The sequence below is a fragment of the Nesoenas mayeri genome (assembly GCF_963082525.1).
Source record: "Nesoenas mayeri genome assembly, chromosome: 2".
Classification (NCBI taxonomy): domain Eukaryota; kingdom Metazoa; phylum Chordata; class Aves; order Columbiformes; family Columbidae; genus Nesoenas; species Nesoenas mayeri.
The window spans coordinates 137617082-137643535 of NC_137543.1; the positions used below are offsets into that span (position 1 = coordinate 137617082).

General features: G+C 38.8%; 1 protein-coding gene across 2 annotated transcripts in view; it reads left to right on the forward strand.

Moving 5' to 3' along the window:
* The window catches only part of SLC25A13 (solute carrier family 25 member 13), a 99737-nt gene that overhangs the window by 68371 nt on the left and 4912 nt on the right, over positions 1–26454 (forward strand). For both annotated transcript variants that reach the window (XM_080339694.1, XM_080339695.1), the window contains 4 exons: positions 1749–1801; positions 2827–2907; positions 15197–15337; positions 26158–26296. In XM_080339694.1, coding sequence (XP_080195820.1) covers positions 1749–1801; positions 2827–2907; positions 15197–15337; positions 26158–26296 — 414 coding nt within the window. The remainder of the gene's footprint in view (positions 1–1748; positions 1802–2826; positions 2908–15196; positions 15338–26157; positions 26297–26454) is intronic.

Here is a 26454-nt window from a genome sequence, read left to right on the forward strand (position 1 = left end):
TTGAAAGTTATGCTTCATCTAGCTTAGTGTAATAATACATGTACATATATTAATGATCTCCAGATTCTCTTGAAATTAGGTATCTGTTTACAGACCTGCTCTAATTCTACTAGATTAGACTTGGGATCAGGTACTGTGCTTGTAAAGTAAATTGAACGTCTTCTTAAGCTTTGAAGATACAAACTCATTAGCCATAGTGTCTATACAAAGCCACACATATTCTGTAGCAAAATGTAAATATCATAGCAGTTACAAAGAGAATTTGGTCTGTGTACGGATAAAACTTGTAAAAATCCTATTTGTTTAATATCCTTGTGTTTTCTTCGTAGTGCTGTAAACATATAATATTTAATTATACAATTCCAACAGTCTTAATGGGTTTTCGTTGAAGTTTGAATTCAAGTCACCTGTGCAACTGAAACTCATTCAGAAATTCAAATTTTGAAATTTAACTTATGAAATTTAACTCTGCAGAAATGTCGTTTTTTGAGCAGCTGTATGTGAACTTAGTGTTACTCTTTTCTTTGGTTTGAATATGCAGCCATATGCTCGTAATTTAACATCGTTGTCTTGGGTAGATGTTAGGTGTGTATACGCAATTAAAATTTTAAAGGCATTATTATATAAATACAGTTGGCCCTTCTGCTACCACAAGCCAAACGGTGCTATTCCCCAATGCTTTTTCCTTACTAAGAGCATCAGTAGGAATCAGTAAAGCTGATGGATGGTAGCAGAATGGAAGAATACACTGATTCAGTGCATGTAGCTTTTTCTCTTCGTTGTCCTGACATTTAGCTGTTGGGAAATGCTTTTTGGCAAGTTAGCTCTTAAAAGTGGAACCTTAATTGTTGTCTCTTTCCCCAAAAATAAAACCATGGAGAGGTCCAAATGTCAGAGTTTGTAGAAAGTACTCAAAGGTGCTGCCTGAGCTACTGGAACAGAGGGACTCTAGCTGAGTTGATTTTCTCACATTTCTGAATGGTGTCCTAATTTTGTTATGCTGATGTATAGTTGCAACACCATTTTAACCCCAGACTTCATTGGTAAGTTCTGCCTATTTTGAAGATGTGTTGTCCAACAGTTTGCAAAATATTGACGGTTCACTTCAGGCAAGTGAAGCCAGCAGTCAGAGATTCTCGCTTGCAGTTCTCTAGTGCATCCCTTCCAACAAAATAAAATAGGAAATTCCCTGCTTGGGAAGAAGCAGCATAACTTCCTTTGTTTTGAGAACTGGTGACTTAGCTGGGCAAAGTGCTCAAGAATGCAGTCATACATGTTTGAATGTTTTGCATTATTTTGATTCTTATCCCCTTGGGTCCTGCCGTTTAATGCCATTGTTTTTGCCAGGAAAAGGTACTGCACTTGTGATTTTTGAAGTGGATGCATCGTGCATCTCACAAAATTAAATGGAAAGTCTTAATTTATGTGTGAAGATGCAAAAAATAAATGTTATTGTAAGACAAAGTGCTGAAACATAGCTGGCAAATCTATTAGCATTTAAAGTGAGCTAATGTCACAGATTTAAAAAACCTAAAGCAACATGAATATAGGCAGTTACTCTGACTTGAAGTGGTAGCACAAAGTTTGTTCTCAAAATGGAATGTTTAAGTACTCTCATTAAATATAATAACACAAAATTGCTGTAAAAATTGCCCGTTTCTAGGTGGTGATCTCTACATATATTTGTTGATTTGTTTAGTTAATACCAAGTTACTCGATGCATTGAATTCTCTTTTTCCATGTTACAGGTCTTTTACCACAGCTATTAGGAGTAGCACCAGAGAAGGCCATAAAACTTACTGTAAGTTTGCAAATGGATTATTTTCACATTTCTCCACATTGTAAAGTCCATCTAATTACAATTAGCGCATTAAAGATTTTTGTCCTTAATTTGTCAGCAACACGGTAGAGTGCATTCCATCATATTTGCTTGATACAAACTTAATTACAAAAGCACAAAGCAACTGTTTATATCTGACTTATGAACATTACAAGTGGCATACAAGTCACATGCAATATATATATATGTACATTTTAAGAATCTTACTGAAAACTTATTATTGGTCTTGCTACAAAATAAAACAGGCCTATTCAACTTATTCAGCTCATCTGCCTGTTTATAAGTAGCGCAGGTCTTTGGTTTTACTTCTTAGCAAAAAGGAATAATTATGTATTGGATTTGGAGGGGTTTTGGTTTTTATCTCCACATGGATCCTGTTTGTTTAATTCTAGCACAACAGGAGATGATATGAGCATGTAATGAAGTGTTGGTAAGAAAGGAACTTGTTTGCAGACTTTTTTACCAAAATGTTTTTACTTCCGTAGTTTTGTTATTTCTTGAATGATTTTAAGGCACTGAATAACTTATTATTAAAACCCAATCTTAATGTATTGGTTATTCACCAAAGTTAGTAATTTTAAAAAAGAAAGGTACTTAATACTGTTAATTGAATTGCTACTGTATTAGAACTTATTATCGAATATTCTGATATGAATTTGAAATATATTTAGATTTGTAAATATAGTGAGCATTTCTAAAATCTTAAACGGTTTTATCATGAACATTCAGATAATGATTTATTTAATTAGTGATTGTTATATTTTTCAATAATAAATAAATAAATGAATTATGCTGCAGATCTTTGTTAAAAAGAAAGTGTAGTCAGCTTTACAATATTTCATATAAAATCTAAGATCTGTTTGATATCTGTTAGCTTGGTAGTTTCAGGGATGTATTTGCATTTTCAGTTGCACAGAATTTGCAGGTGATGAGTGTTTCCTCCAGCCTTTTAATTTATCGACTTTCATAAATGCTTGTTTTTTAAGGTTAATGACTTTGTGAGAGATAAGTTTATGACTAAAGACGGCTCTGTCCCACTGGCTGCAGAAATTCTTGCTGGTGGCTGCGTAAGTATCTTTAATTTCCTTCATATGAGATTCATGAAAGTGGAGTGTGTAAGATTAACTATGTGGACTAAGGCTTCTGTTTAACCACAGATCCGGTTCAAGAGCAGACTCTGCTAGAGCATCTCTGTGCTTTCCTAGATAGGCCAGCCGGTCTTGATGAAAGGGTAAATGTTTCTGTGCATCGTGCCTTTTAACTGCACTGTATAATTCTCACAGCTTGGAGTTTGTTTCCTTAATAAAGAATGTGTCTTTATTCATGTCGGCTGTAGCTTATGGCCTAAAGAGGATTCATGCTAACCTTTCCAGAAGTTAATAATTAGTTACTACTTTGTGGCACCCACTCTGCCACGTCACTTCTTTCCTGATGTGTTATTGCGCCCACTAATTTTCACTTTTCGCAGTGATACTGGCTTTTTGAAATGGCAAAAACTACTCATGCTTCTTTGAGTTCACAGCAGACGTAGGCTGTGTAATGTTAACTCGGTACATAATGCATTCCTGAATGTAGGCTGTATTTAAAACCCACTAAGTTTTAAGAGTGTTTTGCTTGCACAAAGTAGGATCTTAATGAACAACTGGCATATTACTGGGTAAATGATAATACCCCATGGTTTGGTCTAGTTCTGTCTGTTCGTGTTACAGCTTACTTTATCTGGTGTATTGATTTTGTTCAAGCAAATGTAAATACTTTAGGTAAAATGAATAGTTGTTCAAAGACCAGTGCACTTTACAGATAAAGAACACTGTTTATTTAAACCGGCTTTGATCACTGGGGCAGAGCAGTGTTGGTATATTTTCAATCTATCTTTGTTTCTGCTGTCATAAGACAGATGAGGTCACATTTTCAAGCAGCTTCTACCTATGTCGAAAACTACCGTGAGCAGCAACTTTAAAACAAATGCTTGTGTCTTAACGTCGGTAGGTGCGGAGATTTGTGCGGTGTGTGCTCGCAGAGAGCGCGCGGCGATTATCTGAGCCTCGGGGTGCAGCGGCTCGGGTGCGATGCAGGCTGAGAAGCCCTGGCTGTCTGTAATTCTCAGGAGATGGGGCAGGATTTGGCTGCTCACTGCTCCGTTTGATCACTGACCTGTTGTAGACTGCCAGGTAGGATCCCCTTGTTCTGTAACTCTAGGAGCATTCAGGGGAGAAAAAAAGAAGGGGAGGGAGAGAAGAATGTGGGTCTCTAAAGCCCTAAATAAAAAGCATGCCGTAAATGAAGAAAAAATGTAATAAAGTGCTTGCGGAGTAAAATGTATTTGCCCCCTACACTAATAAAATGTCTTACGAACATAGCAGCCATAGAGAATTCAGCAAAATTTTCATTTAAAATGTCACTTGATCTAGAGTTTTTATTTTTACAGACTGCTGTGAATTTTTAAATGCAGTACAAAAAGCACTCTTTACAGAGACCTGTCATTCATGAGAACGCTGCAGCAGGCTTTTTGGCAGTAGTTCATTGTAAACTAAGGATCTGCTTTAAGAGATAGGTGGTTTGAGGTTTATTTTAGATGTGCTGTAAATGTTGGCTTGTCCTACTTGGTATTTGAGATATATATTAACAATGAGATGCTGCGTGAAGTTGTAGCAGTAGACGTGCGGTGGCAGAATGCCCTGAGTTTTCTTTTAACTGGAGCACTCCACTTAAGGGCATAGTCTAGTGCCAGGTAGATAGGTTGCAACTTGTCTTTTCTGCAGGTGGTCCTTGGGTTCTTTTTTTGTAATTTTAAACCCAATTCAGACTAGCAACAGAAACTCTCATTACAAGTGGTGCCTGGTTTCTTTGGGGGTAAATATATGCAAAAAATATGAGATGCCAAAGAGGATTTTTCCTATAGCTTTCAGCATCATATTGGCCTAACTTTTTGTCCCCGTGAAACCAACGTGAAACCTGCAATTTCACTGTGGAGACAGTAAGGACACTGTTGAGTGCTTTTGAAAATTTTCAGTCTTGGATTTTTGCCTCATTTCACAATGTAGTAATCGCTTATGTGGGAGGCAGTAAGACAGGAGTGCATGATGTGTTAAGAGTCTAAAAAGAGGCAGCCAACTTAGATGAATTTTATAAAAGACACCTGCCCTATCGCCTTTCTGCTCTCCCCATCTAGTTCTCAGCTGTGATTGTGTTACAAACTCAAGAAGTTCAATTTTTGTTCCGTGCTTCTGTTCATTGCTTATGCAAGGGCTGTGTGCTGGGATGCACACTAGATTTTAATGTTCTAAATACCAGCCCTGTGAGCACAGTATAGCGTTAATACAGAGCAGATACTTGGATGGTTTGGGTTGTTCAGTAACACAAAGGGCTTTGAAGGGGTCAGTATCACCTGAGTAGCTCCACTCGCTGTTTGCCCAACCATTGCCAGGCGTTGACTTTTGAGCCCCCAAGGAGTTCACTTTGCATCATAATTACTGAGAATTAGTACACATGGCTGACTTTTGCACTTGTAACTGAAGCTGATTGTTTCATTGAACAAGTCTTTTTCTGTTTTGTAAACTGTTTTCTCTCCTAAAAAAAGAAAAAAAAAAAGAAGAGAAAGATCTTTTACTTCATGACCTTGTGGCACTTAGTTCAGTTAACAGCCTCTTTCATGGCTTTTTATTATGTGAAGATGAAAGTGATAGGTTGGTTGAGACTTTTTTTTGAGACCCCCAAGAATATAATTAAAAGTATAACCTTTATATTTTTTACAGAATCTTAAGGAGAGTTGTAAATTACTAACTCAGAATTTCCATCTCCTTTGTTTGTAAGAAATTTTCCTAGTGAATCTGGTGTTTGTTACCCATAAAAATATATGTAACTTCCAGATTTGCACAATTTTCACACCCACCATGAACTCTATTCTCTGCTGTGCATTCAGGACTCTCATAATTCATGCAAATCCTAGATAACCCTTATCATTATTAGACTAGTAAAAAGCTTTGGTTCCAAGACATAGTGTAATGATACGGTAGAGCTAAGATCTGCTGAGCGTCTAAACCACAAATCTGACTTCACCTCCTTGAATGAAAAAGTACACGAATATGCTAGGTTTGATTTCTGCTAATGCTGTGACTTACCTTCGGGGGTTCCTTAATAAAAGGATGGTCTTGGGTAAGCTGTAAGTACAACTTAATTTATTTTTTTTTCAGTGGCAATGATCTTGTAGTTTCTGTAAGCTTTTTTTCATGGTCTTTCAATTTATTTTACATTTTAAATAAAAAATAATCACTAGTCATACTGAGTTTAGGCTCTTGCTTCTTTTAAACTTCATTCACTTAAAAGCTTCTATTAAAAGTAACCTTTTTTTTTTTTGATACAGCAGTGGTTCATTATTCTTATTTTTGACTTCTATTAACCAAATGAAAACTGTTTGTAAAAGTGGCGTAAATATTATTTTGAGGGTTTTGAGGTGTTGCCTTTAGCACTAAGCTTTTCGGTGAGACAGTCATTTTGCTTAGTTCGTTAAATAAAGCAGTTCCACATTTAATTGAAAAATTTACATTGTGTGTCTGGAAGTAACCAGGAAGGAGATGCAGAATAAAGAGTGATCATAAACTACATAGAAAATATTAAGAAAACCAGAAAAATTATTGTAGCTTGACTAAAAAGAAATAACTATGTCACATAGGTTCCTTGTCTGCATATAGTAATGCAATTATATAAGTAAACCAGAGGCTTAATTTTCAGCAGAAAAGAGAAAAACATTTTACTTTATTAACCTTTTCTTCTGCTCTCCCTCCTTTTTCTGAGCACACACAGTCTTTCCCTTCTCAGCTGCTCAGTGTGTGCTCACTATTAGGCAGTTTAAATCATGTAGCACAGTACAATTACAGACCCCGTACAGATCTGCTTTTATTTAACTTGTCAAGACAATTTTAGGCATATTTCTAGAGACTTCATAGTAATCATAATAAAGTTGAAACATATTGGACCTTCTTGGACAGCCTCAACTCTGCTATGGAACATAAAAACTAGATACAGTTAAGATGGAGTTCATCTAGAAAGTACAAAATCCCAGAATTAATTCTTATAAAGGAATAGGATGTGAAATTCCAGAGGAATTGTGCCAAATAACCGATCCAGTGCAAATAGTTTTATTAAGCTACTTACAACATTTATTTTATGTTTCAGAGAGTAATAAAGATAAGTCCACATCTGAGCTGCATTTTCTCTGTGGCATTGCAGTGGAGGTAGAGGATGTATGGACTGCAATTCTCACACTTCTTACATCTCTTGCAAAAATTTAGACATTTCTAAGTTGCAGGCTAAAGGAGACTGAAAGTATCATTCTTGTTTTCGTTATTCAGAAACCTAAATCTGATAAAATTCTGTTCTGCCTGGCAAGGAAGGCTGAGCTGTGGGTAAAATGAAACTGAGTATGTGTGCCAGGGAAAAAAAATCTCTGCATGGATGTCTGAAAAAAACAAAAGAAAACAATTTTTTAAAAACAAATAAACAAAAAACCCAACAAAACACACACACACATATAAAAGAAAAACAAAACAAAACAACACCAAAAAGAAAACACAAACACAAAAATCCACTACTATTACACAGAAAAGTTTTGGTATAGTGTGTTGAGATAGTTAAGTAATGATGGTCTTCTTGATGATTGCTCATATTAGCTTTGAAAACACATGGCACACATTTTGAACTCCTAACAGATTTATTCTCGGAGGTCACTTCTCCCTGTAGTTGGGAATCTGACTTCCATTACTTTCAAGGGGGTTTCTACCTGCATCAGTAAAAAGCACAACAATCACATTTCTTCTTTAAGAACAAGTTCAGAAGCTCCTAATACTTTTTTTCTTTCTTGATTGAATTTAAAACTCTTTTCTTTTTACATAAAATGTATATTGTTAAATTAATTAGATTTAAAGTTTATTTACCATAATTAATATAATGAAACAGAATATACTATAAATAATTAGGTATTTTTAACATGTATTTTTCTCCTCTGAACCACTGTATTTGTAGTTATTTTCAGCATACTGAAAATAATCTAAACTAATTGTAAACTTTTGGTTCAAAAAACCCTAGCTAGATCTGGACTTAAATTTAACTTCACATTTATAAACCCATCGTATTTCAGCACGGCTCTGTTTTAATTGCCTCTGATTAATTTTCCGCTAATCTTAGATTTAAGCATTGTAATGAAGTTCGGGCAGGCAGCACAGTAACATGATAGCCCTTCCAAGAGGTTGTACCAAAGGGTGGGGAAGTTCCTGGTGTAGAGTTCCTGCTTTTCTTTGACCTCACCCCACATTTCCTTGCAGATTTGGATGTTTTAAAAAATAGTTTGCTGAAATTTTCACCCAGTCGTACCTGTTTAAACTGGCCTTTCCTGAAAGCAGTAAGGAGTTATGCAGAACGTGATTTCACTCTGTTTTGAATTTTCCTTTTGGATTAGTTAATTTTAATTATTTTTCCAAAGGTATTTTCTCCTAATAAATTAGAGATGCTTTCCCCTTTTGCTTCCCCTCTCCTCTTCCTTTTCATTTCTTTTGTTCCCTAAAAAAAAGGAATTTTTTTGAACTGCAAAACAAGGAGCGATACATACATTTAGGTTGATATGTTTCTGATTGCAGAACCAAACAATTCTGAACTCTTTAAAGGCCCATTTTTTTCCAACAAACATGCTTAATAGTCTTTCAATTTGAAACGTATTTTTCCCCTGTTATATTAGAAATAATGACTGCAAAATTTTATATGTACATACATTACAGTTTAAAACATTTATTTGTTTTGACAATTACATTTTATTACACATCGCTTTCTCCTATTACTCTTTCTTTTACTGGCAGTAAAATATTTTAGAGTTTACCAGTGCAAATTCAAAAAAAACGACCCTAAAAAACAAAGCCTCAAACTCAAAGCAGGAATTAAAATCTAGCTTTCTATGAGAAAAAGGAAGATATTTATGATGTCACAGTAATTTATGATGTGACCAAGAAATAATGGGTCACAGTTTTAATACAGCTACCATGCCTTAGACTTGAAAGGTCTGTAAATCATTAAATGATTCTACAACTAGTCAAAATAGACAAGTAGAGCAGACAGAGCCAAATGTTAACATATTTGACAGGTCTGCAGCTTAATTGCTTTTATAATGCCAATCAAGTAGGCTCCACTTTGATTTTTTGGCGAGGCTTCTGAGAACTGCATTACCTATGACGTGGAAAATATCAAATCCACAATTTTAATTTTTTTTTTCCCACTGCAGACTTGGTCAGTGCTTATAAACAAACCATATTCCTCGTTGTTTCTCTTTAGCCAGGTCGTTCATAAACTATTGTAGGGCAATTGTCACAACTTGTATCTGAGTCTTCGAAATCTGTCTGAAGCAGCAACAGGACTGTACTTCTGTTTAGACTAATTGCAGTTCTGTTTATGAGCACTTGTACGTGAATGTTTGCGGGAGCTTGCTTTACATTTTGTGTACATTTGGATGTTAACACTGTGATTCTAGCAGCTTTCGCTGTTTGAGCTGTACGAAGTAAAACCTTAGGCAGCCCAGGAGAAGTCCGTCCTCAGAAGGCAAGAAAGATTAGCTGGAGAAAAACGCAGTTCTGCATGAGCAGCATGCAAGCTGTTTCTATGCTAGCCTGGTTGGGATAGTGAAAAGCAGATGATTGAGGGCTCAGGAAATCTCCATGTGATCTGAAGTAAAGGTATTTACTATATGAACTCCCATTGCTAAAGAGCTTTATCAGGATCCTGTATAGATAGGAGCATAGATGAGAGGACACAAAACAACATGAGGTGGCTTGTCTGGATTTCTGAAGCCTGGTTTTATTGGGAAAAAAAGAAAGAGGAACACAGACCAAGATTTTGAGAAGCCAGTATGCTTTGCCCTTGACACACAGCACCATGTAATTAAGGTTGTCACCTTTGAAATCGATAAGAAAAACAATCACTTTGGATAGATGTCTATTACTTGGTAGCTCTTCTGGTAACAGGCAAGTCCATAGTGAAATCACCTCTGCAGCAGCTCAACACAATTCAGCTGGGATCTTTTGCTGTACAAACACCAAGACTTTTTAGAGGTAGTTTGAAGCGCTGCAGTGGCACTCTGTAAATCTGGCTTCTAAGCCATGTTCTGTCATAGAGTTAGTATGTGATTTTGTGGTAAATCATTCCATCGTTCTATGCCTTAGCTGCCCTTTATTACACAATGAGAATGGTAATTCTTCCATTGCATACCTCGAGTGCGTTTTTAATTTAGACCTTTTTTTTTTATGACAGGGAACAATCTTTATTTTGTGTCTCTACAATGCTCAGCACTTTAGGAATCTTGACTTTAATTAGGATTAATGGATGCTAGCAAATGCTCAGGAAAACAAGCTGCATCTGGCAACTGGAAAGGAGCAACAGCCCAGGCCAGTGTATTATATTCAGTATGACTGAACGTGATAAACAGTTGACTAAAAATTTTGGAACTTGCACCTGCTTGTCTTTTTGTAAATTGAAAGAGTAATGAAGACATTGTAGACTCTTTATTTTGCAAAGGTTGATTTTTGGGTTATTGTATAATATGTTGCTTATGTGTTTTAATGGTTGCCATTAATTTCCATAATTGCTATCCCTGGGTGATATCGTTGAGAAATATAAACACTCTAATAGCGGTAGTAATGCTTTCTTCATCCGAGAAACCTTAAAAGGTGAAATGTGACAAGTTACATGGGGTGCAGAAGAAAGATCTAGGCTGGCCCTAAATGCTCGTAACTGCGAACAGCAAAAAGGCTGTGATTTGAATTAGGTAATAAGGTTAATTAGAGGCACAAGAAGAGTTGATGGTCAGTAGCAATGAAAGGAAAATAATCTAGTACTTTCTTCTGCAATAGAAAACACAGAATTCTCTTCCTGAATTGCAAACTGTGTTCTCTTCAGAACCTACACCAAAGCTTTCAAATGGAGATGTGAAAGTCCTGGGAGAGCTGGGTCTGGTGTGTTCATTTCTTGTCTAATCTTATAAGGGCATAAAATACAGTTACATTGAAAAGAACAGGAATTTCTTGTCTTAGTGTAATGAGGAGCATGAAAATCTCTTTATTTTTCAGTAAAGTTTATTACAGGGTGATTTGAACACATGAAGAAGTACAAAAAAATTCTGACTTCTTAAACTGGACTGTTGTTAAGTGATTGTTATTAAACTGATTTTTTTTCACTACAGAGAGGGTTTTATTTCCCCATGGACAAAAAAAAAAATACCTCAACTATTTTTACTTCTCCCTTCCGTTCAGTAAAGTGGGAAAGTAAAAGGAAGCAAGTGATAGACAGAACCGTATTACTGTACAAGACTCTACTGCCATCGAGAGGTGTTGGGTGATATCATACTAAGTGCAGAGTTGAAGAACTGCAAAAATGAAAAAAACCCAGCTTATTTATAAAAAATCACATGTGTGTGGATGCACAGCCAGCTGTCCGCGTGTTAAAGCACACTGAACATTTTATAGGCATGCGGATTTCTAGCTATGTGTGTATGAGGAGCTCTGGGATGTCAGAGGTGTTTCCTTTTTATTTTCTTGCTTGGCATGAAACAAGATGATAAGTGCTTGTGATTAGGTCAAATGTTAAATTCTTTCAGAATAATATGGACCCTTTGTGGGCCCTTACAAATAATTACCTATGCAATACCTCTAGGTATCTACTCTTATGAATTCTTGCAGGTTTTATTTCAATCATGTGATAATAACTGAAAAGTAATAGATTTGCTTTTACAGTCAGATCATTTGTTTCTGTTAAAAATGGTTGGAAGAGGTGATAAAAGAATTCATAGTTGAGGGGTTTCAGGTTTGTAATTTCAATATAGAAAAATAAGTGTTACTGGGAGCTACCTATATGAAACAGTTGATGAAGTTGATTTTTGTGACAGTGGAAGCATCATTAAGCTTGAGCAACCTGAGTTTAAACTCTGTTTGTTCTGGCCAAAAAAAAAATAGTTTTCAAATTCTGATCTTTGGGAGCATATTTCAGATTTTAAAATAAGATACACTTTCAACAGCAAAAGTTAGCAAAGAAAAAGGCAATGTTCTTCAACTTCTGGCCAAACACAATGAATAAGCAGGGTGATACAACATGCTGATAATATTTGGTCTGTTTTTTCCATAACAGTTTATACCAGCACCTTGAAGAGACTGGAAAAAATTAGATTGATAAGATTTGTTTCATTGCATTCACGATGCAAAAGCTGCAAAAGAAGACAGAAGCCGTGTGCTATTGTGATTCAAGCTGCTGATATGGAGATCAGGATATCTGGAGACTCTTAGAAGTTGTGCACGTCTGAGCTGGGGACGCACACACACTGACACACAATTAACCTCTTTACCTCAAATCCCCTTCTTGTAAAACTCGAGTCATTGTACTTTCCTCACAGGAGCGCTGGGAGGAGATAGCCATTAATATTTATGAGACGCTTGCATTCTATGGTGATGAATAACACAATAGGAGTTACCAATACTAGACAAGCAAGAAATCATTTCATTAGAGAGTATAGTAGCCATCTCCAGTTTGCTTCCCCTAATTTTGAGAGGAAGGAGCCGCAGTTACCAGCATAGATGGTTAAATAATAGAGTGACAAAAGCTCCCCACCAGGCGACTGTACTTGTTACCGCTAGACTTGCCTGTGCCCTGGCTGATAAACCACCTTCCTCCCCACCGCAGGAGCAGGCAGGTGGTAGAATCCCTCCCACTGAGACCCTCTGTCAGGTATTGTCTGGCTCATCACTTTCAGTTATCCGTCATTTCATTTTTGGGCTATATCTTTGGTCATATTTAGAGAATGACAAAGGCTGTTCAGGGAGTTCTGGGCTGGTATCTGGACAGTTTTGTGGAAAGACTTAACTGGAAATCTCCAATGTCTTTCTTCAGACCTCCTTTGTGGGCAGCAAAGCCAGTAGCCTTTTTAATAGTGCCTGGTGCATGCAGGTCTAAGTGTTTTAAAAATTAGAATGCAGCAAGCTTGAGTGTATGAGGTGGGTAAATAACATCATCCCTGTTCTTCAAATAGCAAGCTGAAGCAGGGGAAGTCTCGTGTGATTTGCCCAGAGTCACAAACATCTACTGCTGCAAGTGTCGGTGCAGCCAGGTTGGACATGCAAGCATAAACATTTATAGCACCTGAAGTACTTCCTGCTTGTTTGAATTCAGAAATTATTTGCCTTTATTCTTCTTTCAAAACAGATATGTACTTCTATTTCCTTTCTTTAGATATGGCATCACTTCTAAACATTTTTATAGATTTTTAAATTGTTGAGTGTTTTGGTGAATTAATAATAATAATGACTTGAACTTAATTTTGTTGTCATCTTTTAAATTTTAATATGGTTTTTCCATAGTGAAAATTAAAGGAATGCTTCCCATGGAGTCATGGCACAATGAACTGCAAAAATACCATACTGAGAGAAATTATTTTATTTATGCTAACATAGAGCAGTTGATACGAGTTTTTAAGTAGTGTGTTGTAGAGGAGGGTTGTGGTATAACAAACTTGCAAATGAACGTTATCACTTGCAATTGGGTTTTTATCCTTTTAAGAAAAAAATATGTGTGATGGCATGTGGGAATACTTAATATTTGTAATACATAGACCAAAATGTTTATTATATAGGAATTTGAAGTTCACCGTAAGGACCTTTCCAGGAGGTGGTTTTTTTTGAGACTTTGCAAGATGAGAAGACAAGTAAAAGAAACACTCTCCATTTTTTGTTTTGAATGCTTGCTCACTTAATACGTTTCAGTTTAAGTGCAAAACTGAAGTCAGTGTATGTGCCAAATAATTTATCAGTCTAATTTCTGATGGCAAGAAGAATGGTAGATTTATATGTACCAGGATTCTGGTTTGGTAAAAGCAGTTAAATTAAATTATGCCAATTTGAAAGTCAAAACCAGTTGAGTTACACAAGAGCATGCTCTTTCTGGCCAAAATAGGAAACATTTGGGATATTTTGGGGGTTATGTAAAGACTTCAATTTGTAACCACACCGTGTATGCTCAGTCTAAGTGGTAGACAAGAATAGTTGTTCGTGTGATTTGCCGTTTCTTCAGCACATTATTTAAACCGTATTACTGTGAATATTTTTTATTTTGAATGATAGTTAATCTGAGCTATGATTAATTCTTTTAGCATTTGGATAATTTTAAAAAGATGTGCACATAGTGTTGGCATACTAGACGTGGCTAGATGCGAGGGCTTTTAAATGCAGTTTATTTCATTGTAGTCATTACCTTCTGGAAGAAAATAGTTTGTGCTTTGTTGTGGGGAGGGTGAGGGTTGCCCTTTGCATAGTTTGTGTGATTTTAGAACCCGGAGAGGGCATAGCTGTTGGGCCACATAATTAAGAAATTAACAGAAGTTAAAAGACATTCTGTTGAATTTGGGTCAGATGGAGTTTGAATGCGTATTGCTTGAATACACTTAGGTAACCTTCATGTTACTTTCTTTTTTTCTTGTTTCAAATTTTTAACTTGGGATGTGTCAGGGTAGCAGGAAGGTTTTGCCCTACGTTACATGTTGTGAATGAGATGAACTTCATGTGAACTAGCAGGGAGTCTGAAATGCTCTGCCACCACTGTGTTTCAAATCTAACTTTCAAAATCAGTTGTGATGTCTTCCCAACAAATGGAAACTGACATGTTAAAAAAAAAAAACAAACCAAACATTTATTGGTTCTTCATTAATGGAATCCTTCAGTTTGTAGACCTTCTTTTCTTTATTACCTGGTGCACAAATAATGATGTGGAGCTCAGACTCTTGAATCAGCACTGAAACTGGTATTTCAGCGGGATTTTTAAAAAAGCACAATATATCTGCAGTTCTGGTCTTTGGAATCCATGTGTTCTTTGTTTTATGAGCTCATACCAAAATTGAAAAAGCTTCTGCCAGACTTAAACCCTTCAATAGTATGTTTTCACTTTCTAAATACTGGCATGCACATCTCAGTTTCTTAGTTCCTAATTCTTCCTTTCACTCCATTACTTGCCTTTACAACGTTCTTGGCTTGTCAGTATTGCACAAATTGGTGTTGGTGAATGTGTTCCTGCAGCAAGAATCGAGCTAGTGTGTCTGTCTGATGTGCTGCAGTGTCCTGCAGTGGCTGGGCCGTTTCCTCACTGCTTTTCCTGACCACTCAGCTTGTGGAGGGGTAGGTTTCTTACCTTGTGAACTGCAGTTTATTAACTAATGCTCAAACTCTTGTCTGCCAATAGCTTAACCAACTGCAGCAGGACTGAAAATGTCTTCTCTTGAACGTAACAGTACTTACACTGCAAAGGATGCAGAGTTAATGCGCTGCCTTCCACTTTTAATTTCAGGCTGGAGGTTCTCAAGTGATCTTTACCAATCCATTGGAAATTGTCAAGATTAGATTACAAGTGGCTGGAGAAATTACTACTGGTCCACGAGTTAGTGCCCTCACTGTATTACGGGACTTAGGCTTCTTTGGTCTCTACAAGGTATGTTTTTTAAATCTATATACATGAATTAAAAGCCAATTATGAATATTTCAAACCCAATTGTCATTTCATTATTCTCACAGACTTTCACAAATGGACGTAGTTGTACTTTTCTTTTAAATTGTTCCTTGTGATGTGATATTATATCTTCATTTTTCCTTTCTACTTAAGGGAAGAAACTGTCTTGTTTATTTAAGCATGTGATTGTGAATCTTACTAAGATTTCTTTTCTCAGTTCAGCAGGTGTAAGTATTGTTCTTTGAGGATTAGTTTGTTATTCCTGGTTATTGCCTGGTGTAAAAATAAATGTATTTTCATCTGCTTCATGACACAGAGCTCACAGTTTTGAGGCTCTGTTTTTGCTCTTCTGTGTTTGATTCAGCAACTTTCCCAGATGTCATTATTAATCTGGTGCTAGGAATTAATTTCAACACAATAATAGTGATGAAATACAGACAGTCGGAGCCCAGCATAAGCTACTAAAGCAAGCTTCACCTTGCTAGTTTAGAACATTGCCACAAATAATATCAAGGAAAGTTGCTTTCATGAGTGTATAGTACAAATGCTACAATTCTACTTTCTACATCACTGTTCTCACGTAGGTACGTGAGATATATAGATATGGATGAGACATATAAAAATAAAGTTAGGTTTAATGTTAGACTGCAGCAGGATTAGAAACATCTTCTGTTGTATCCATTAGGGTGTATGCTGCAAACAATTTAAAGGATTCACGTACTGCCTTCTACTTTGAGATGAAGAGAACTAGATATGGAGGAGTATGAAAGGTGTTGGAGTACTTTGAGATAGCCATTACGCACAATATTGAAACAGAAACTCTAATGAATGCCACATACTGCAGAGCACCCTGTGGTGTTTCTTCAGATTCTGCAGCCTACTTCTCAGGAGGAAGCTTCCATACTGCACATTTGTCTCAGTGTTTCCAGTGCAGCGGGCAGTATTCCTCTCCTTCTTACTCACAGCAGTTCAACTCTAAACTGAAGATGCTTCAAAAACCAACAAATGAGCCCCATCCCCCTCCCCTACATTATTTAAATTCCATCGCCATTTTAAAGCATCCAATCCTTTCCAATTGTCCTGTTACCATTACAAAGAGGAGGCCTGCCTGCCAGGAGATGTATGTGTGTTTTGGCCTGGGGAGAAGTTGCAGGTCTGAATAGGATTTGCTGGGGAGTTGGTTTTCCCTTTAAATTGACTTGCTAATTTTTTAGGTGTTTTACTGAGTCTGATGCTATTGTGTAAACTCCTAGTAAATGGCATTATGGTGTTGAGCAGGTCAACATTTACAGCTGAAAACGTGGATATGGTAAACAGTCCCTGGCCCTGAGGCTCTGCAGGAATGGAGGGCAGCTACTGACTTTTACTTGGACCAGTAAAAATAAAACATAAAATGAAAAAGAGTGATGAACTAGTTTACTAAAGTTAGTATTTTTACCATTTTTTTCCTCAATACCTGCTTTTGGTGGCTGAGCAGAGTTTGCTACATTTTTCCATTTTTAAATGGCATTAATGTCTCAGGTTGAGACATGAATTATGTCTGTTTTCTAGAGTAGATACTTGGTGAATATTTGTAAGGAATATACCTGAAGAGGACCTGGTTACAGCACTACATTGCCTTGAAACAGGCAGTTATTTATTCACAAGCAACACAGTTTTAAGTCCATTTTCCCCCACCCCAAAAAAAAAAAAAGCCACAGAAGGGGTATTTGTTTTACTCTTCTGTTGTCTCTGTTTCTGCCTCTTTTCCACCTCTCCACCCAGCTCCATGTCTTTTTTTATGTCCAGTTTGGATTCATTGCCTACAAAACTTGGCTGATTTGATGAAACTAGAGAATTTAACTTGGCAATCACAGTCATCTACCCAACAGAGCAGAGGCCACATCAGAAGGCTTGTGTCCAAGTGCACCCTTAGTCACTGCTAGCTCTGGGCTAGGTTTGTGCTGTTGTCCACCAAACACCTTGGCATTGTAGCCAAAAAGAAAATGGCAGACCTGTCTGCCCCTCTCCTGAGTGCCAGTAAGAGTGTAGGTGCAGCCACGTGGTGCAGGAAAACTCATTAAAAGTAAAGCTGCCTCCTCCTCCTGGCTTCATTTAGCTTGAACCCAGACCAGCTCCCTCTGTAGCTCCTGACGATGCTTGTACCCAGGCAAAGGGAAGAGGCTTCATGGCATGGGGAGCCCATCAGGCTGTATCCGAGGAGTTCTGTACTACCTATAGGTGCAGCTCCCATAGGAGCAGCACTAAGGGCAAAAGCAGTCCTGTTCCGAATGCTTGTGCTGAGGCTGGCAGTGCTGGTGAGACCAGGCAGGGATTAATAACTCATTGCGTGTAGGTCACCAGCCCCCCAAAGCACTGTCCAGAGGCATGAATCATCTAAAATGAATATGGTAGGTGCTACCTTCTCTAGTGGTGCTTTTAGTAAATTAATTTAGTGAGGATAATGACCAGGTGAATATCAAATAATAATAAGTGTTCTACTAATGAGAGCGGAAATATCTTGGTATAATAGTATAGCTGAACTGTTTCCATTGCTCATCAATGTGAGTTTACTTCTGTGTTGATGGTTACAAACCCCTTAAATCAGGAGTGGTCATCCAGTCTGCTGTTTCTGTTCCTCTCGCTCTGCTTTGGTGCTGTTTCTATTACCATGTTTAAGGACTGCAGTGAAAATTCTCTTTTCCCATTTCAGAAATAAATCATCTTGAAAGCTGTTCTTACCACCACAGATCAATCCAGCATGCTCTGCTTAGTTCCTATGAATCTTTTATGCTGAAATCTGTGTAAAAATCTGTAAGAGTCCCATGTGGTAGTCAGCGAAGAAGAATGTACTTTCATTAATTATAACTGCAGACAGAAGATGCAAAGAATTATGTATTTTAGTCTTAACTTCATGAGACAAATTCCTGCGTGTCTTAACAAGATCTACTGCTTGTTGTTTGAATACTTAAATTTTTTATTGATTTCTACCTATGAAGCACTTTCTGTGGATTTTAAAGTTAAATGCCCACATACCTCTAATCTAGGTAATTTCAGTGCTCCTGTCTTGCATTAACAGAGAAAACCAAGGCACAGACAAATAAATCTTATGTCTCATATCAACAAACTAACGAAGGAAATACTATGTAAACTGTTTTTGCATCCAGCTGAGTGAATCTTGTATTGATTATGATTGTAATTATCGAGGCAGTCTAGTCCAAATTAATAGCTGTTTGAGGATCACTGAGAAGCTGGGTTGTGTAGTTTCGATGCCCCTCTGTATGAGTGAGATTAATGTTATTTTGGGTCATTCTGCTATGCTAGTGACACAATTCACAGTAGTACTCTGTTGAGATCTCTGCTCTGTGCTTCATTCTGTTTGCAGACTTGGCGCTAGAATCAGAATAACTTGTGTGGAAAACCGGTCTGGAGGTCATCTGGGCAACCCCACACAGTATTTGACCACTTTCATGGTTTAAATAAACAAACAAAGCCAAAAACCCTCTCACCCTTCCCTAATACCTAACTGGAATTGGCCATGTTCCAGCTTCTGTCCGTTATCTCTAATCTTTCCACTGTGCATCCCCAAGAAGAATTATCGTCCTTGAACCCTCCCTTTGAGTATCTGAAGAGAGCAGTAAGCTCTCCCACCAGCCTGCTTTTCTCGGAGTTGGGGCACACTGAGTTCCCTTGTCCTCTCCTCATCTACCATGGGCTACCCAGTCGACTTGATGGCCCCGCACTGGACTCACTTCAGTGTAGCAATATCTTCTTGTACTGGAGAGCTCAGAACTGGACGCAGGACTCCAGATGTGGTCTCATTTCTGCTGAATGGGAATAATCACAGTATCACAGTATGTTTGGGATTGGAAGGGACCTCAAAAGATCATCTAGTCCAATCCCCCTGCTGGAGCAGGAACGCCTAGGTGAGGTCGCACAGGAACATGCCCAGGCGGGTTTTGAATGTCTCCAGAGAAGGAGACTCCACAACCCCCCTGGGCAGCCTGTTCCAGTGCTCTATCACCCTCACTGAGAAGAAGTTTTTTCTCAAATTTAAGTGGAACCTCTTGTGTTCCAGCTTGATCCCATTACCCCTTGTCCTATCATTGTTTGCCACCGAGAAGAGCCTGGCTCCATCCTCGTGGCACTCACCCTTTATATATTTATAAACATTAATAAGGTCACCCCTCAGTCTCCTCCAAACTAAAGAGACCCAGCTCTCTCAGCCTTTCCTCACAAGGGAGGTGCTCCACTCCCTTAATCATCTTTGTTGCCCTAATCACTTCCCTTGCACCCTTGCTGCTACAGCCCAGAGTGTAGCTGTCTGTCTTTACTGCAAAGAAAGACGTTGCTGACCCACCCTCAACTTGGCCACCAGTACCTTCCAGACGTTTTCTCCAAAGCTGCTTTCTGGCCACTCAGACTCAGCCCGTACTCCTACATAGTGCTGTTCCAGTCCAGATGCAGGACTTTGCATTTGCTAATTTGAATTTCATTATGTTCTTTCTGGCCTACTTCTCCTTCCTGTGAGGGCCTCTCTGCCTTGCCATATGGCACACTAGCTACTCCCCCAGTTCAGTATCATCTGCTGCTGAGTGTGTGGCTCATGTTCCACCATGAAGGTGCTATGGCAGACCATCTCAAAAGCCTTGCTTATAGTCAAGGTTTACAACATCCATTGCTGTTCCCTAGTCCACAGGTCTGGAAAGCAGGTTGGTCAGCCATGATTTGGTGTTCCCAATCTCTCTCTTGCCCTTCTTATGCTTGGAAATTGCTTCCAGGAGCATTTGCTCTGTAAACCTTGCAGGGACAGAGGTGTGGCCAAACAGCTGGTAGTTTCCCAGATCTTCCTTCTTGCTCTTCAAGATGCCTGTGATGTTTGTCCTTTTCCAGTCATCAGAACCCCTTTGACTGACTTGACCTTTTGAAGGTAATAAAAGCCTCACAACAACATCAGCCATCGGTCTAGACACCATTGGAGGTGTCTCCTCTGGTCTTACAGATTGTGTATGTGCAGATGTGTTAAGTGCTCTGCCTGTAAGTGATGCTGTGCTCCTGCAGACTTTTCTGGTAGGCTCGTGGAGAGACCTGAGGGCAGATTTTACTAGTAAAAAGCAAGGCAAACATTATTTCCCTGCCTCTTCCATGTACTTTGCCACTGGGTTTCCTGTCACCATTGAGCAGCAGCCTCACAATTTATTTAGTTGTCCTTTCACTGCTGATGTGTTTATAGAAGCCGGTTTTACTCTCCCTTCGCTAGATCCAGCTCCAGCTGGCCCTTGGCTTTTCTGACTCCATTTGCTACATGCCCAAGCCGGGGTTCTCTGTTTCTCCTGGGTAGCCCATACTCACCTCTTCTTCCTTTTCACTTTCTGCATTTGAGCTCAGTCATCAGTTCCCCGTTCATCCCCTATGCCCTTCTGACATGGTTGTTCAACCATCTGCACAGTGGAGTAGACCATCCTAGAACTTTGAGGAGACTGTCCTTGAAGATCATTATTATCTTAGTGTACCTTTGTAACTCTAAAAGTTTTTATTGGGAGGAACGTTGCTGTTATGGTGCACAGAGGTCCAGGCCAGGTAGTTAGATCTCCTCTTCTTTTCTTCCTTCCCCACTAAAGAACTGGAGACCAGTAGATCTGGAAAAAACAGAGGGGGTTTTTTACTTCAACTAATTGTCCATCATAATAAATACAACAATTTAAAGTCAAAGCTGCCTCCCAGACTCACTGTGCCTTCACTGGGTGTTCAGATACTAGCAATCCTGCAGTGATACTCAGCTTCGGAATAAAATGCACATTAATTCCAGCAATAAAAAGATTTGACATATACAGCTCATTAGGCTGACTGCTGGGTTGAACCCCTGTAGTTCTTTAAATCTAGAAAGCAAATATTTTTTTTCTGCCTTTGTCTAAAATTCTGAACTACTTGTGTAAATAAGTGTTTTAAAACATTGTAGTTCTCATAACCCAGCTGCTCTTTGTGGAGGCACATAGTAGCACTTTTTCAGAAGGAATTTGTTTCCTCTGTCTGTCTTCTTTCTGCTAGTAATTATTGCTGTGAAAGCACCAGGGCATGGAGGCTTACAACTAGTAAGTTCTTCTTTAGCTACAGATGTTCTGTAGATGACAGCTATTCTTAAAAATACAGAGACAGCTTATCCCAGTCCGGGAAAATATCACTTAACCTAATGCAAAGTGTCATTTGTGTTGGCAGAAATGGGAAAGGATATCTTTCTGGTTTTCAGTTTTTTTAATAGATTTTATTTAATTTCTGGTCACAGTAGAATATTAAAGTGATCGGACAAGATCAGCTACTCTATTTTCTGGTTTTGTCTGTCTCACACAGTCATATGCATAAAGTCCCGTTAATTTAGATTGAATTTAGATTCTATTGGGTTTGAAATGTATCTTTAAAGTGCTTAGGTAAATACACATTATAAGTACACCTACTTTGTACATCATAGAAACTCATAGCCATATAATATCTGCAATGAAATGTTTAATAAAATATTATTGTTTTTATAAATAATCACTCTGAATAGTGCTTTACAGCATAACAGACAGTGCCACTCCATAATTTTGCAGAACAAAGTTATTCTGTGATCCCAAGAAGATGGTAAATAATATGGTAGCAAATGATTCTTGGAGGAAAGGATATGTTGGTTATGGTAATATTTCTAATTACAATTACTAGAAGGTAACTAGCTCAGATTTGTGCTTTGGCCCATACCACCAACAGTTTGCATTCCCAAACAGCTAGTCAGAAAAGTTTCCAAAAGTCTCCTCTTCATTTCTTTTTTGACAACTTCATAAAGGGGCTTCTGGTGCGTTGACCTGGAAAGTGTAATCTCAGGTGACAGGCTGTGTACTAGGCTCCCGCCTGGCAGCTTTGATAACAGCCGAGGTATTTCACCTCTTCAAGTAGTGGGTTTACAGCAGGCTGATAAACATAAGAAACAGAGTAGTAAAAGTTTTGAGTTCTATTAATTTGCATCCACCATGCCAGTTTGTGGCTGTGTTGGCATATGTGAGGACCTGCTCTTCAAAAATTTTATTTGAAAATAACGAAAAAAAAAAAAAGCCCCTACAACTAAGAGGTGCTATAATTTTTGTGCGGAAACTGAATTGCTGGCACAGCATTTGAAAGAAGTGTTTCGTTCCTCTAAGTTGATGTGCTCAATCAGTATAAAAATATGTGAATAGAAACCCATAGCAGCTTTAAGGCAATGTCATTTTACAGTAGAAAAAAATCGCAGCCCTTGAAAGCAAATACCAGTAATATTTGACTGATTGTTACAGAACCTGTTAAGTGCTGTTAGGGCTCCGATTCCAAAGGGTTAAGTCTGTAGTAAAACCCAAGAAGAATGCAAAATGATCAAGAAATGACATGCTGCCTATTGTTTGTAGCTATAGGATCAAAATAACAATTATACATGCCAAATAAATTCTAAACCTGTAAAGGAGAGAAAGAGGGGGTGGCTGTAAGTACAGGTGCCAGAAGCATTAAATAACCCTGGCAGACAAGGTGCACCACTGTTGTCCCAAATGCTGCTGGGTCCCCCCGTCTGGCATTTTTCCCCCTGCCCCAGACAATGTGCATTCACTGCAGGAGACTCGGGAGAGCCCGCGTCTCCCAGACCTGCCGGCTCCTTCTGCCCAACCCGACACAGAGGTGCCTTTGTCAGTATAATTACCCTCCCCTTGTAGTAGAAATAGTTTGTTTAGGGCCTTGTTTGCAGGTAGAGCTGGTAGAAGCAGGAATTAGCATGCTAAAGAACCTGCCCCAGCACTGATTTGGGCTTATTTATCTCAGTCTTGGACAATCGGTTGTTTTTGTTGGTTTGGTTTTTTTTTTCCCCCTCCGTGGATTTATTCAGTGAGATACTATCTGAGATTAAGAGCTTTAAGGTTATTAAAGAGATTGAAGATGGGAGCCAACTGGCTGTTGTGTGCGGGAGGCGCACGCCGTGGTGTGCAGGATCTCCCAACAATTTCATGCCTGGCAGGTCTGCACCTTGGCTGCCAGAATAAACTCAGGTGGATGATCCTTACAGCAAACTGGGGATTGATTAAAACTCCTTTTGGCTTTCAGCACGTTGTCCACATCAAAAAGGTGCGAGAAGTAAAAATAAATGTTTCTTTTGCTTTTCAAGATACTGTGGCCAATCTCCCTAAGCCTTCCTAATTGGCCTAGGCTGGTTGCGGATGATTAACTTGAAGTTAAATGAGGCCTGCTTTTAAACATGCTTTCCCAGACTTTAAACCGAGCGATGGGGGGGAAACTTTAGACTGTTGCGATGCTGGACCAGAGCCAAGCTGGGTTATTATTAAAGTGGATCCAAGTTTTGATCCACGTTTTGTTTACACTGAGCCTACTAAGTTGATGGACATCCCTCCCTCTCTGCATACCCGAACACAGATTATTATGGATATTAACAATATACTATTTCTACCCCGTGAAAAACAGCCTTTTAATGAAGGGGGAGGAATATTAGCAGTTCAGGTTGAGTTAAGAGTTGCTCGCATTTGGAGTTTATTGATTTCCCCAAGTTATTTTAACTATGTCAAGATATTTCAGAGTATGAAAAAAATGCGAAGGAAAAAATGTGTGCAGTGTTTAATGACAACATTGCAAAGAAAATAAAAGTAATATGCCCTGAGGGCAAAGGCAGAGAGGAGATTTGCTCTGAGGAAAAGCATGCTCTAAAAATAAATCTTTGAAGAAACCATGTTGGTCTGTGAATGTTGTGTTAGTGAGTTACATAATTTTTCTGAGGTAGATACAGTGCAGACTTTTGATCATTAAAAAGTTGCTTTTTTCATACTGAACTTGGTAAAGCCCTAGTATTTCCTTTTTATGTGGAGATTAAAGATAAACTGTAAAATGGGCTTCTGTTGTGCACGAAAGGCCAGAATTCTTGTGTCTCTGGTGAATACAAAACATTCGTCTTCTCTGTGCCCTCAAGGTGAAGTCTATAGGTTTTGCAGGTAATTTTGAGGAGAAGCCAGCCCAGCATCGCGTTCTTCCCTGGCTGACGACCCCATTCAGCGCAGGTGAACAGTGGAGCGGCTGTAACGGCAGCGCTTCCAGTGCCTTTGTGGCATTTTCCTTCATGTCCCTAGAAAGGTGTAATGAGAACCAGCGACTGGCAGCATAAATCAGGCAAATCCAGCTGAGCAGCAAGGCAAAGGGTCTTAGCAGCAGGAGTCATTAACCTCTGCACAGACTCTCGGGGGAAGCGGTCAGTTCTCAGTCTGAAAATGTCAAAAATAAGCTGAGACAGCGTGGTGGAGAGCAGCGGGGCTTGGGCAGAGTGTCTTGTGCTCACTGTGCTCAGTAACCGAGCCTGTCACATGCAGAAGGTCTGACTAGAAGATCTAATGGCTGTTTCTAGCCAAATCTTTATTTTCTCAGGGTCATTCTCTGACTGCAGGCTGCACTATTAGCATCTCCTGCGAGCTGGCTCGCAGGACCTTGTTTTCCCATCACGCATCCTGCTCGCCCACCCCTGCCCGGCCTTGCTGAAAGGCAGCTTCTCAGTTTTTCTGACACCTTGCAGATTTTACGTCTTTACTTGATAACCAGCATCCAGCTTGCACAAGCACTATATTTTAACTGCTGTTAGAGTACAAGCTAAGCTTACAGATGTGTCTAGGCGTATCATTAGATTTAATTAAATTCTGTGGATATTAGCATGTCCCCTGTGAAATGTCTGGCACTGAGCTGTGCCCTGGTAGACCTGCACACAAGAGAAGTACATTAACAAGGGCACCCCGGGAGGGCTCCTTGGATGAACCTCAAGCAGTTTCACCATGACTCCACCCTTGCTTCAAGAGGAGAAGCTTCGGCTCATCCACAAACAATTTCTTTCTCAAGCTTGAAAGATTTTGTCCGTTTTTCGAAGCCTCCTCCTGTTTGTGCCTTCCTGCTGGTCTCAGTCCTGGTGTGTTCACTATTGGAAAGGCAGACTGTGAGTCCCTTTTGCTGGTGGAACGTGGATATTATTTGATATTTTATTTTGGTTGACCTCCCCTGGTGGCTTTTTTTTCTTTCCCTCCTGCTTGGAAAACCGTTGTTTGCTTGCTGCTACCCCAAAACTTTCCTTGCCTGTTTACCACTCTCTTAGATGTGAAACCAGCTGCATTCCTCATAACTTCATTGGCTGTTTGTGCCACTTGCTTACACAAATTGCTAGCAAGACGAATTAAACAGTAAGACTTGAAACTTATTTGAAATAAACTGTATCACAGATATCTTGTACTTTAAAAATCACAAGTAAAGCATCATGTTACTGTTCTGTGAAAGAGTTAGTGTTACAGCCCCACTCTCTTTCTTTCACTCTTTCCCTCAGTATGTGTTGCATTATCGACTGCAGTGTCTGCACAGATATGTGGACTGGGCACTATTTTTGCTGAAGTATTTGTTGTAGGTGGGAATGAGAGGGGACAGACTTGTCCTGTGGCTCAGTCTTCTCCAGACACATCCTGAACTCCCACTACAGGTGCATGGTGACAATGTCAACTGTTTAAAATTCTTCAAAGTTGTTATTAGAGTTTATTCCAACACAAGACGTTTTCTCTATTACCAGCAAATAACTACAGTATTAGGGAGTGGAGTGAGGGAGAACAAGTAGACAAGGTAAATACACTCCTCAGCATGGTGAAATGCATGGGTCTCTCAAAATTCTGAGAGGAAATTGCTTTTTCTATAAGGCCTTTGCAACAAAACAAAATAATACAATGTTGCTCTATTCTCTGATGATCATAGTTCATCATGTTAAATTTGCTCATTCTCAAAACTTGTTCTTTTTTTCAACACAGGGTGCTAAGGCGTGTTTTTTGCGTGACATCCCCTTCTCTGCCATTTACTTCCCCTGTTATGCTCATTTGAAAGCATCACTTGCAAATGAAGATGGGAGGGTTAGCCCTGGAAATCTGCTCTTGGCTGGATCAATAGCTGGTAAGTGCCCAAATTTCTTTTTGCGTGGCACTATGTTGCATCTACAGCACAATAGTTACGACAGTGAGAACTTTGAAAATGCTGGTTTTTGCGACCTTATGCCCAAATAACAGAAAGCTACCATGCTCTAGAGTGAGTTGATGTTAAAAATAAAGATA